Consider the following 13,895-nt stretch of genomic DNA (forward strand, 5'->3'; position numbering starts at 1 on the left):
AAGGAAGAAATAAAGATGGAAGACTAGTTATAACTAAAATTTTATTTCTCTAGGGAAAAAATGTTTAAAGTAAATATAACAAAAATGTAAGTCTTTAATCCTAGTTACCACCTTTCTCTGCTCCCTTCCTCCCTTGCCTTCATCTTTTCTTCCTTTTATTTCTGTTTCTTTTTTTGATTGTATCTTTTGTTAAAAAGAGTTATCCACTGGTACCGCTCAATATTATGCTTGCACTTAGTATCCTTTCTCTTAATTTGATGTAAATTTAGAAATCTGAAAAAGATTACACTAGAATTATTTATTTAATAAAAACACAAAGCCTGAGTGAATACCCTATGTGATTTTTTTTGACTAAGCTGGGGTTTTTGCATTTTTTCAGTATTGTATCAAATAATCAAATAGGTAAGTCTTCAAGATTACCAAATTCTTCATGGATGAAGTTTCTCTGTAGGTTACTGGGCATTTATAGAAACATTCCCTCTTGTAAAATACATGGGGATTATACCACCTTGCAAATGGCTAGTCCATTCAGGGACTACCCTGGCGGTCCAGTGGTTAAGATTCCACACTTCCAATGCAGGGGGTGCGGGTTCGATCCCTGGTCAGAGAACTACAATACATGCCTTGCGGCACGGCCAAAAAACAAACAAACAAAAAAGGCTAAAACAAATATATACTGACTTTTAAGTTTTGATATCAGAAATCCAATCCAAAATATACAGAATATTACAAGTTTTTTTCTACTGGATTCCAAAGGAAAAGAGAGTCAAAACTACCTAAAACATAGATGATGGCTTTTCAGTGAATTAAACTAAGAGAATAAGAGTAAATTAAGAACATATAATTTTAAAATCTGTATATTAAAACTGAAATATTCATTATCAATTCACACTATATATGTATCTGTGTTTATAATGTTTACATAATAGTCAATGAGTGTTCAATTATTTTTAAAATACTTAGTATTCAGGTTGGCTGTGCAATGAAGTGTGAGATAACAAATGTTTCAGAAGTTGAATATGGGCCATTACTTATTAGTTCTTCTTATAAAAATAAGATATCATAGACTATCGCTAATCCTGTTCTCCCCCAAAGATTAAAGCCAAAGTTCTATTCTAGAACTTAATATAAATGGCATCACACAGTAACTACTTTTTTGTATTTGCCTTCTTTTATTCAACATACTGTTAGAGATGCTTATATGCTACTTACGGATAAGTATTTCTTTTTATTTCTAGATAATATTATATTGTATGACTATACAACAACTTGTTTATCCCACTATTGATGGACATTTGGGTTGATTCCAGTTTTTTGCCCATTATAGCACCTTTATGGTGCTAGAAACATTCTTATACAAGTCTTTGTGGACATTTGTTCACATTACTCTTAGATAAATACTTAGGAGTGGAATTGCTAAGTCAAACAGTAGGCATATGTTTACAAGAAATTGACAAATTTAAGAGTGGCTGTAACATTTTATATTCCACCAGCAACGTCTAAAAAGTCTGGGTGCTTTACATCTTCACCAATATTTGATTGTCAGGCTCTTAAATTTTAGCCATAATAGCGGATGTGTAGAGATGTCTTGTTGGGGTTACAATATACATTTCCTGATGATTAACAGTGTTGAGCACCTTTTTGTGTGTCCATCAACCACATTCAGGTATCATTGTGAAGTACCTTTCCAAGTCTTCAGCTTGTTAAAAAGACTGGACTGTCTTTTTAATATTGAGTTATACAAGTTCTTTATTTATCCTGGTTACCAGTCCTTTGTCAGATTATATGCTTTGTGAATATTTTCTCCCTATGAGCAGCTTGCTTATTTATTGCCTTAAAAGTATTCTTCAGGGACTTCCCTGGTGTCGCAGTGGTTAAGAATCCATCTGCCAATGCAGGGGACACGGGTTCAAGCCCTGGTCTGAGAAGATCCCACATGCCGCAGAGCAACTAAGTCCATGCGCCACAACTACTAGAGCCTGCGCTCTAGAGCCTGCAAGCCATAACTACTGCGCCTGCGTGCCACAACTACTGAAGCCCACGTGCTTAGAGCCCGTGCTCTGCAACAAGAGAAGTCACCGCAATGAGAAGCCCCGGCACCATGACAAAGAGTAGCCCCCGCCTGCCACAACTAAAGAAGCCTGCATGCAGCAACAAAGACCCAACACAGCCATAAATAAACTAATTAAATAAATAAATAAGAGTCCACCTGCCAATGCAGGGGACACAGGTTCAATCCCTGGTCCAGGAAGATCCCACATGCCACGGAGCAACTAAGCCCATTCGCCACAACCACTGGGTCTGCGCTCTAGAGCCCATGAGCCACAACTACTGAGCCCATGTGCCACAACTACTGGGCCCATGCATTGCAACTACTGAAGCCCACGCGCTCTAGGGCCTGCGTGCCGCAACAACTGAGCCCACATGCCGCAACTACTGAAGCCTGCGCACCTAGAGCCTGTGCTCCACAATGAGAAGCCACTGAAATGAGAAGCCTGTGCACCGCAATGAAGAGTAGTCCCTGCTCGCTGCAACTAGAGAAAGCCCATGTGCAGCAACAAAGCCCCAATGCAGCCAAAAAAAAAGTGTCCTTTAATAAGAGTAATTTTGATGAAGTTTAATTTGTAAATTTTTTTATTTTATGGTTTTGTTTCTGTGTTCTGTTTAAGAAACCTCTGCCTACCCAAAGGCTTAGAAGATATTCTCCTAGGTTTCCTTCTAGTATTTTCGTAGTTTTAGCTTGTACACCTGGGTCTATGACCCACCTTAAATTTGTACATGGCATGAGTGGGAATCAAGGTCCTTCGTTTTTTTATCCATGTGGATATCCAACCTTTCCCATACCGTTTGTTGAAGAGTTTCTTTTCTTCACTGAACTGCTTTGGTGCCTTTGTCAAAAATCAGCTGACTATGTAACTGAGGGTCTGTTGCTGGACCCTCTATTCTGTTCCACTGGTCTGTCAGTCCTTGTGCCAATACCGCACTGTCTTAATTACTGTGCTCTGAAATAAGTTTTAAAGCCCTCCAAATTTCTTTCATTTATTTTTAGATTGCTTTGAATATTCCAGGTTCTTTACATTTCCATATAAATTTTATTTATTATTATTATTTTTTTGGCCACGCCATGCGGCATGCGGGATTATAGTTCCCCAACCAGGGATCAAACCCATACCCTCTGCAGTGGAAGAGTGGAGTCTTAACCACTGGACTGCCAGGGAAGTCCCTCCATATAAATTTTAGAATTTAATCAGTTTGTCAATTTCTACAAAAGAATCTGCTGGATTATATGAAATCTATAGATTAATTTAGGGAAATATGACATATTAACGCGGTTATCAAATCCATGATCATGGTATCTCTCTCCACCTCCTTAGGTCTTTTTTTTTTTTTTTTTTGCGGTACGCGGGCCTCTCACTGTTGTGGCCTTTCCTGTTGCAGAGCACAGGCTCTGGACGTAAAGACTCAGCGGCCATGGCTCACGGGCCCAGCCGCTCCGCAGCATGTGGGATCTTCCTGGACCGGGGCACGAACTCGTGTCCCCTGCATCGGCAGGCGGACTCTGAACCACTGAGCCAGCAGGGAAGCCCCTTAGGTCATCTTTAATTTCCCCTAGTTACATTTTAAGATTCCAGTGTTAAAGTCTTACACATTTTTTGTTAAATTTACTCCTAAGTATTTAACATCATAAATGGAATTTATTAAAAATTTCACTCTCCATTTGTTTCCTGACAGTAAAAATGCAATTGATTTTTTAAAAAATAAATTTATTTATTTACTTATTTTTGGCTGTGTTGGGTCTTCATTGCTGTGTGTGGCTTTCTCTAGTTGCCGCGAGCGGGGGCTACTCTTCATTGCAGTGCGCCGGCTTCTCATCGTGGTGGCTTCTCTTGTTGCGGAGCACAGGCTCTAGGCGCGCGGGCCTCAGTAGCTGTGGCTCGCAGGCTCTAGAGCGCAGGCTCAGTAGTTGTGGCGCACGGGCTTAGTTGCTCCACAGCGTGTGGGATCTTCCCGGACCAGGGCTCGAACTTGTGTCTCCTGCATTGGCAGGCGGATTCTTAACCACTGCGCCACCAGGGAAGCACCTGCAACTGACTTTTGTACATTAGCCTTCTATTGATTTTGAATGTTAAACTAACCATGCTTCTTGGAATAATACTCACTTGATTATGATGTATTACCATTTTTGTGTACTGCTAGATTGAATGTGATTATATCTTAAGGATTTTTGCATCTATGTTCATGAGAGATACTGGTTTGTATTTTTTTTTCTTGGAATAACTTTAAGGTTTTGGTATCAGGGTTATGATAGCCTTACTAGAGGAGTTGAAAAGTGTTTCCTTCTACTCTATATTTGAAAGTCTGTGTACTACTGGCATTATTTCTTTGTTAAATGTTTGATAGAATTCTCTTGATAATGTCCCACAGGTCTAAGGCTCCCTTCATCTTTTTTAGTCTCTTTTCACTCTAGTTTTAGTATGAATGTTTTCTACTGCCATATATTTGAGTTCACTCATCATTTTTTCCATGACGTCTAATCTGTTAATTCTATATAGTGGATTTTTCACATCAGATATATTTTTCAGCTCTAAAAGTTCCATTTGGTTCTTCTTTGTATCTTCCATTTCTCTTTTCATGATGTTCATATTTTCTTTTCAATACATGAACGTACTTATAATAGCCACTTATCCTTTTCTGCTAATTCTACCATATGTCAATTGAGTCTTTCTACTGACTAATTTTTCTCCTGGTTGTGAGTCAGACTTTCTGCTTCATGGTCGTCTAATAATTTTTTTATTAGATGCTGACATTGTGAACGTTATACTGTGTGTCTGGATTTTGTCTTCCTTATAATAGCATGTGGGGCTTTATTCTCACAGGTAATTAAGTTACTTGTAAATCAATGTGATCCCTTAGAGCTTTGTTAGAAAGGTTCTAGAACAGCAGCTGCCAACCTTTTTGTCACCAGGGACCGGTTTCGTGGAAGACAATTTTTCTACGGACCAGTGGCAGACAGTGGGGGGTGGGGTGGAGATGGTTCAGGCGGTGATGCAAGCGATGGGGAGCGGCAGGTGCAGCTTTGCTCGCTCGCTACTCACCTCCTGCTGTGTGGACCAGTTCCTAACAGGCCGAGGATAGGTACTGGTCCGCGGCCTGGGGGTTGGGGACCCCTGTTCTATAGTCTTTACAACTAAGATAATTTAGCCCTACTACTAAGGTCTGAGCCTTCTACTGGCCTGAGTAATCAATCAGGACTCTCTATCTCAGAACGTCAGAACTTAATTAATCCAAGCCCGATGTGAACTCTAGGAATTACTCAGCTTAACGCTCCCTGCTGGTTCTTTGCCTGGTCTCATGGAGCTTTACCCTACACATGTGTAATCTAACACTCAGCAAAGATTCAACTCAAGGAAAACCCTATGTAGACTTCTGTAGCCTTGTAATTTCTAGCCACTTCAGACTCACTAACCCTAATTTCTACCTTCTCAACTCTATGATGGGTCTCCCACCCTGTTCCACTATCGCAAATGCGCCTCCAAGCAAAACACCAGAGAAATCACAGAGTTCAATTCACCTGTTCCCCTTCCTCAGGGATCATGGTCTTGCGTTGCTATTGTCCAATGTTTGAAAATATTGTTTAATATATTTTGTCTAGCTTTTTAGCTGTTTATAGCAAAAGACTAAAGTCCAATCCTCATTAGTCCATCATGGCTAGAAACATAAGTTCTGTACATAATGTTTTACAACTTGATTTTTTTATTCATATCATGGTTATTATTCCAGATCCGTACATAGCTATCTACCACATGCTTTTAAATCCCTAAATAGTATTTCAGAGTACAGACACTTAAAAATTGTATTCAGGGCTTCCCTGGTGGCACAGTGGTTGAGAATCCGCCTGCCAATGCAGGGGACACGGGTACAAGCCCTGGTCCAGGAAGATCCCACATGCCGCGGAGCAACTAAGCCCGTCTGCCACAACTACTGAAGCCTACGCACCTTGTGCCAAAAGAGAAGCCACTGCAGATGAAAAGCCCATGCACCGCAGCGAAGAGCAGCTCCCGCTCTCCACAACTAGAGAAAGCCCATGGGCAGCAACAAAGACCCAATGCAGCCAAAAATAAAATAAATAAATTTTTTAAAAATTGTCTTCAATGTTTTAAATAACAACTAATACTAAAATTAATAATATGTACATATCTCCTTGGCCAAATGTACAAATATTTTCACATTTTAATTTTCTTACGTTCACATAAGCTTTCAACAAAATAGGTACTGTGTGTCATATCTCTCCCACCCTCCTCTCCCCGACTCAACAGGCAAAATATTATATAATAGTAGTTATTAAATATTTACTGAGTATAAAAATTTAATTCAAGAGAATGACTGTTAGTACTAATAGCAAATGCCTGTATTGTTTCCTTACTTTTACAAAACGTTTTAATCCATTTGACAGTGAGTTACATGAGTTCTCAGGTTTAATTTTATTAAGATTGCTCTCCCTGCTTCTTACCATTTTATTATTATTTTTAACTTTGTCTTAAATATTCTTATTATCTGTCCTTACATAACAGGAGTATAAATAAATAAATACTAAAAAGGTTTTCTCCTTAACAGGCCACATTCTTTAAAATGTGAAATGATATACAAGTAGAAATGTTGTGTTCTTAAAAAAGGCTTAGATTTGTAGTATTCAAAATCAAAATACTAGTCTAAGGTGAAAATCATTATAATTCATCAATCACATGTGACTATTTTATATCTTTATTCAAAACACTTAAATCCACCGGCTCTTACAGTTATAAGAACTCATATTCACAGACCAAATTTCTACCTAATATAAGAATCTCTTCTACAATAGCCTCTGTGACTGATAATCTTACACTTCATATTTGATTATTAAAAGTTTTTAAAGCGTAACAAACTGCTTTCAAATACTATGTCATATTTCTATGTACGTCATCATTCAAAAGTAAAACAACTTTCATTTTCTTCTACAACCCAACTATAGGAATCATTATGTTTTTAAATATGTCAACTTTTAGACTAAAGCCTCAAAAAATATATTACTTTAATAAGAAAGAAGCTTTTACCCCTCACCTGATTACAAGTATCAGATAAAGAGTGTATAGCTTCTGAGAACATACTTGCTGAACCCGTATAAATCCAGGCAAGAAATTTGAAGAAACAGTTTAATCCATTGCTAGGAGAGAAAGAGAAAATAACTTAGCATAGGTTTAAATAAAAATTCCCATTAAAAGCTTACTTAATTGATACACACACACACACACACACACTAGATTCTGTTCAAGGTAAATGAGAAAGAATCCCTAGTCTTTAAGATTTACTATGTTTTAGGCAACAGGAGTACAAATTTGAAGAACACAGATTATGGTTTCATTAAATATTTAAATGAAAGAGGCATGATACGTGCCAGCAAATTACTTAAGTACGTTTTGAGAAGATGAGAAAAGAGGGTGTTCTACATATGAACAAAATGGAATCAGAAAGGAAATTATGTGTCTTATGTGCACTTGGTATTGTTCAGTAGGCCAGTGTCAAAGGGAAGACGTTGGTGAAGGTCGGTTTATTTAATTAGGCAGATGCCAGAGGTGAAGAAAAAACTAGACCAAATAGTCTGTGTCATATGAGAAGGCCATACATGCTAAAATAAACATGGTTAGCTCTGAGGAAGCCAGCTGTACTCAGATTCCAACAGTAATAACTAGTATAATTTATCTCAGGCACTATACTATAGTCACTTACCATGTTTTATTGTAATTCTATTATGCAAATGCTAACATTGTAGTAGTTACTTCATCCTCATTTTATAAATGAGGAAACTGTACATCCCCTTCCAGCTACCCTTTTCTCCTCTCCTCCATTTCAAATAATTTCTTAAAAGAATTATATCCACTCTTGCTGTCTCAGTTTTCCTCACTTTGCACTCAGTCTTCAATCCACTAAACAGTGGCTTCTGCTGCTAACACCTCATAAGATTGTTTTTATCAATATATCAACTGTTTCTTGCTATTAAATTCCTGAAAACATTTTAATATTTTCCTTAATCTCACAGAAGCATTTGCCATTATTTTCTGAAAACACTGTCTTCCTTGATTTCCACAATACTACTGGTTTTCTTCCTACCTTTCTCTTTACTCCTCCTCAGTCTCTTCTGCAGGCTCTCTTTCTTCTACCCGTTTCTTAAATGTTAGCGTTCTTCAAGGTTTTTTCTCAAGAGCTTCTCCTTCCTCATACACTACATACACATTCTCCAGGTGATCTTAACTACTCCTATGGCTTTAATTATCATCTATATACTAATAACTCTTGATTCTATATCTCTAATCCCTCCTGAGCTTCGGAGCCATATATACTAACAATAATAATTATTAAGTACATATTATGTAACAGGTACTATGCTAAGCAGTTTATATACATTACATACATTCCTCCAACGTAAAAAGCTTTCACTGTTAATCCTGTTTTATTAATGAAAAGAATTAATTCTGCTGACCAACTCCCCTTGGGTGCCCTATAAATAACTCAAACTCAAAAAGGAACTCATTATTTCCTTTACTCCCACCCTGCCCCCTCCTTCCAGCATTCCTTCTCTCAGTGATGGTGCAATATCTATCCAATTGTCCAAATAAGAAACCTGGGCACCATCGCTAACCAGACCACCTAAATACTTTTTGAAACTAACCGTGACTCTCCATCCCTACTACCATTATCTTTTCTGTATTATTACAAATGACTTCTTCTAGTCTAGTGTCCCTCCAATCCTTGAAGATAAGAATTATGTATTTTACCTTTACATTTCCAGACCATATCAAAATTTCTGACACATGTAACATATGTATTTTAGAAATAAAAGAACAAACTAATGAATTATGGAATTAATGCTCAAACATACAAAATTAGATTATTCAGTAAAATAGATAAAAGGTAGGCAAAATAACAGGAATCAAGAAGAAAGAGGAGTACTTCACTGCTATATTTAAAATGAATAACCTACTGTATAGCACAGGGAACTCTGCTCAGTGTTATCTGGCAGCCTGGATGGGAGGGGAGTTTGCAGGGAGAATGGATACATGTATATGTATGGCTGAGTTGCTTTGCTGTGCACCTGAAACTATCACAACGTTGTTAACTGCCTATACTCCAATATAAAATAAAAAGTTAAAAAAAAAAAAAGAAGAAAGAGGAAAAAAGAAAGAGGCAAAAGCATTAATTATGTTCTACCAAGGTTAAGTGGGAGAAAAATAAAAGCGCAGGTACTCTTCAGTAGTTATAACCCAGGTTGCTTTAGTTACTCTAAAAATAACCTTGGCCAATTCAACTTTTTAAAAAAGAGTTCTATAAATGCCAGTGAAAATGAGAGAAAAATTTTCAGATAGCACCTTTATCTTTATCTAGATACCAAGTAATAAATTTATACATTCAAGGATATATACATTAAAAATATTTCTATTTTAAAAGGCTTATATTTCAGTACTTACATGCAAATGGCAACCATCACCACCTTTCCTGGCCCCTTAAAAAAAACTGATGTCGTTCTAGAGCGTGGCTATAAGACAAAAACAAAAACAAAACATCTCTTAACATTTCCCAGAGAAGCATTGTGACGCTAATAAGTGACTCTTGACACACCAGAAAATACCTCCTTTATCAATGTCTCTAAACAACTAGATTTACTTATTTAATTTTTTTTCTCTAGAATTTCCTGTTTAAGATGTGAGAAGACGGAAATTGAAAGTACATGTGGGTCCTTTTGCAGAACCTTAATTGTTTATTTCCTTGTAATTCATTTCCTGCCTACTTCAGGAAAAAATCTGAGTTGGTTACATAAAAACCAGAAGTAAAGTGATAAAAATGTACCGCACTAGGGCTTCCCTGGTGGCGCAGTGGTTGAGAATCTGCCTGCTAATGTAGGGGACACGGGTTCGATCCCTGGTCTGGGAAGATCCCACATGCCGCGGAGCAACTAGGCCCATGAGCCACAACTACTGAGCCTGCACGTCTGGAGCCTGTGCTCCACAACAAGAGGGGCCGCGATAGTGAGAGGCCCGCGCACCGCGATGAAGAGTGGCCCCCGCTTGCCACAACTAGAGAAAGCCCTCACACAGAAACGAAGACCCAACACAGAAAAAATTAATTAATTAATTAATTAAAGTACCCTTAATTAAAAAAATGTACTGCACTGAAATACTCTAAAATTTTCCCATTTCTTGAGCAACTTCTTAACTTATAGTACAAGGAACAGCCAAAGCCAACAAGTTTGTTGCTCTAATTTAACTCATGACTGTTCTCTAAAGACCAAAGACATCAAGTGTTAACAATGTGTTTAATTTCAAAACACACCAAAACAAAAGGAAATCAAACAAGAACTTATTCAGGGAAAATATTTTTCTTCAGTCAAATGTTCTTCTGCTATTCCTTGAATTTATACTTTCTGTGTTTCTCCTCCTGCTCTTTCCTCTCCTTGGAATGCTATCATCTTCCACTGCAACCTGGGCAAGCTTTACTCATCTTCTTGTATATCTGGCCAAGTGTCAGCTTTCTACGTAAAACCGTCCTTGGTCCCCCACAGAGAATACTCACTCTGCTACACATTTATTATTGTACTTTACTTTTCTGTTGAAGTACGTCATATATTCTGCCTTATGTAATTTATTCAAGAAATATTTACTGTACAAGTACTATATGCCTGGCACAGTTCTAGATGCTGGGGTACAACAGTAAACAAAACAGAGTCCCTGCCTTCATAGATTTCACTGCCTAGTATAGGAAGATAGAGAATAAGTCTGTCATATCTGATAGTGATAAATATAATAAAGAAACTAAAACAGAGACTGAGAGAATAGTGTTGGGGGGGTATGATGGACAGGGTTATTATAGTTAGAATAGTGAGGGAAAGAAGTTCAATGATGAGAAGGAGGCAACCATGAAAAATCTGGAAGAAAAATGGTTGAGGCAGAGTATACAACACACTCAAAGATTCTGAAACAGAAGTAAGTTTCGTGTGAAGAATGGACAAAAACAAGGCTGGTGACTTCCCTGTTCGCACAGTGGTTAAGAATCCACCTGCCAATTCAGGGGACAAGGGTTTGAGTCCTGATCCGGGAAGATCCCACATGCTGCAGAGCAACTAAGCCCATGCGTCACAACTACTGAGCCTGCGCTCTAGAGCCCACAAGCCACAACTACTGAGCTCACGAACCACAACTACTGAGCACACATGCCGCAACTACTGAAGCCCACACATCGCCCGTGCTCCACAACAAGAGAAGCCACTGCAATGAGAAGCTCGTGCACCAAAACGATGAGTAGCCCCCGAAACTAAAGAAAGCCCGTGCACAGCAACAACGACCCAACGCAGCCATAAATAAATAAATAAATAAAAATTTTTTAAAAATTAAAAATAGAACTACCATATACCCAGCAATCCCACTCCTGGGCATAAATCCAGAGAGAACCATAATTCAAAAAGATACATGCACCCCCCAATGTTCATTGCAGCACTATTTACAATAGCCAGGACATGGACGCAACCTAAACGTCTATCAACAGAGGAGTGGATAAAAAAGATGTGGTATATATATAGAATGGAATATTACTCAACCATAAAAAGGAATGAAATCGTGCCATTTGCAGAGACGTGGATGGGCCCAGAGACTGTCATACAGGATGAAGTAAGTCAGAAAGAGAAAAACAAATATTGTATAGTATCGTTTATATGTGGAATCTATGAAAATGATACAGATGAACTTATTTGAAAGCAAAAATAGAGACACAGATGTAGAGAACAAACGTATGGACGCCACGCAGGGAAGGGGGGGTGGGATGAATTGGAAGATTGTGATTGACATATATACACTACTATATATAAAATATCAATAGATAACTAGTGAGAACCTACTGTATAGCACAGAGAACTCTACTCAGTGCTCTGTGGTGACCTAAATGGGAAGGAAATCCAAAAAAGAGGGGATATATGTCTACGTATAGCTGATTCACTTTGCTGTACAGCAGAAATTAACACAACACTGTAAAGCAACTATACTCCAATAAAAATTAGTTGAAAAAAAAAAAAAGAAAGTAAGATTTGGGGCTGGTCACCAGAGGAGCCAACCATGTAATTAAAGGGTTATAACTTTCCAACCTCCAGTGCTGAGAAAGAGGCTGGAGATTGAGTTCAGCCTCCAACGGCCAGTGGTTTAATCAGTCATGCTTATGTAATGAAGCCTCTGTAAAACCCTGAGAGGAGGGGGTTTGGTGAATGTGCGGAGATTCAGGGAGAGTGGCTGCCCAGAGAGCATGGAAGTTCTGACCCCTTCCCACATGCCTTGCCTCCTGCACCTCCTCCATCTGGCTGTTCCTGAACTATATATCCTTTAATAATAAACAGGCAATCTAGTTTAAAAAAAATAAAATAAGGAAGTGGGACGGTAAAGGTAAACTTTCTGTACTGGTCCCAATATTAATTTCCTTCTGATAGGAAGGAAAAGAGTTATTCTGGCACACTTGTCAATAAGGTAGTAAGTCTGCTAATGGAAAGATAAGGTACTTCTATCAGATTAGATTTTTTCAATGAAATATAAAACAAGGTCATCAGCTGAAGAGGGAAAGCGAGTCTGCAGGAAGTCTGGGAAGAGAGGAAAAGGTATGCAGCAAGTATCTCACAGAATGGGAGAGTGAACGTACTATGGAAGTTTAATAAGACTGACAAATACTGAGTGTCCATAGATTTTGTACACTTACATAATAAAGAAAAAAAATCATCAAAATGGCTGTGCAATTTTCTCCTCTAAGGGCTGAGCTTCCTGGGTACAAGCAGAGGATTAGCACTTTGAATGTTAAACAAGGTTAAGAGTAGAGGGAAAAAGAATAAAGGAAATTAAAGGTGTATACAAGAGCTAAATCTTGCTAAAAATCTAACAAAATAAATCATCTATACCTATATGCTTATGTGTATAACAGTTATGAATTTAAAGAGAACTTATGTCCCAATTTTTTTAATTTTAAGAAAAACAGACAGAAGCAAAGAGACTGTAATTCAGTAAATTACAATCTACTTAGGAAAATCTTGGTATAGGATCACAGGCATGCTAGATTTTCACCATGGACTGATACTAGGATTTTCTGTGCAACACATACACACATAACATTAACAGAAAGATATCCTTACCTTGGTATTTCCCAGAAACTCTCTATATTCTCTCAATACTTTTTGGTTTCTAAATAGCCCTATAAGAAAAGAATTACACAATACATTTAGGTCATACATATTCTTATCAGTCACATTTTAGATTAACACAATTATTCTAAGACTATGTTAAATCATCTTCTACTAGCTACCAACATAAATGTTATTAGAAGAAATCTGAATTTGCAACTTGATTAAAAAACAGGCAAAGGATTTGAATACTTTTCTCCGAAGATGATATACAGATGGCCAACAGGTGCATGAAAAGATGCTCGTATCACTAACCATCAGAGAAATGCAAATCAAAACCACAATGAGGTATCACTTCACACCCATCAGAATGGCTACTATCAAACAAAAACAAAAACAAAAAAAAACCCAACAGAAAATAACAAGTATAGGGACTTCCCTGGTGGTCCAGTGGTTAAGACTCCACACTCCCAATGTAGGGAGCACAGGTTTGATCACTGGTCAGGGAACTAAGATCCCGCACGCCACAGAGCGCAGTCAAAAAAATAATAATAATAGTAACAAGTATAGGCAAGGATGTAGAGAAATTGGAAATCTTGAGTATGTTGGTAGGATTATAAAATATTGCAACTGCCATGGAAAACATGGAGGTTCCTCAAAACAATTAAAAACTACCATATGGGGTTTCCCTGGTGGCGCAGTGGTTGAGAATCTGCCT

General features: G+C 37.9%; 1 protein-coding gene across 2 annotated transcripts in view; it reads right to left on the minus strand.

The window, feature by feature from the left end:
- Positions 1–13,895, minus strand: part of SLC30A9 (solute carrier family 30 member 9) — a 71,580-nt gene that overhangs the window by 24,629 nt on the left and 33,056 nt on the right. For both annotated transcript variants that reach the window (XM_029234958.1, XM_029234957.1), the window contains exons 7-9: positions 13,190–13,248; positions 9,501–9,568; positions 7,099–7,201 (exon numbers count right to left, since the gene is read on the minus strand). In XM_029234958.1, coding sequence (XP_029090791.1) covers positions 7,099–7,201; positions 9,501–9,568; positions 13,190–13,248 — 230 coding nt within the window. The remainder of the gene's footprint in view (positions 1–7,098; positions 7,202–9,500; positions 9,569–13,189; positions 13,249–13,895) is intronic.

This window comes from Monodon monoceros, unplaced genomic scaffold (assembly GCF_005190385.1).
Source record: "Monodon monoceros isolate NGI ecotype Baffin Bay Population unplaced genomic scaffold, NGI_Narwhal_1 Super_Scaffold_20, whole genome shotgun sequence".
In the NCBI taxonomy this organism is placed as follows: domain Eukaryota; kingdom Metazoa; phylum Chordata; class Mammalia; order Artiodactyla; family Monodontidae; genus Monodon; species Monodon monoceros.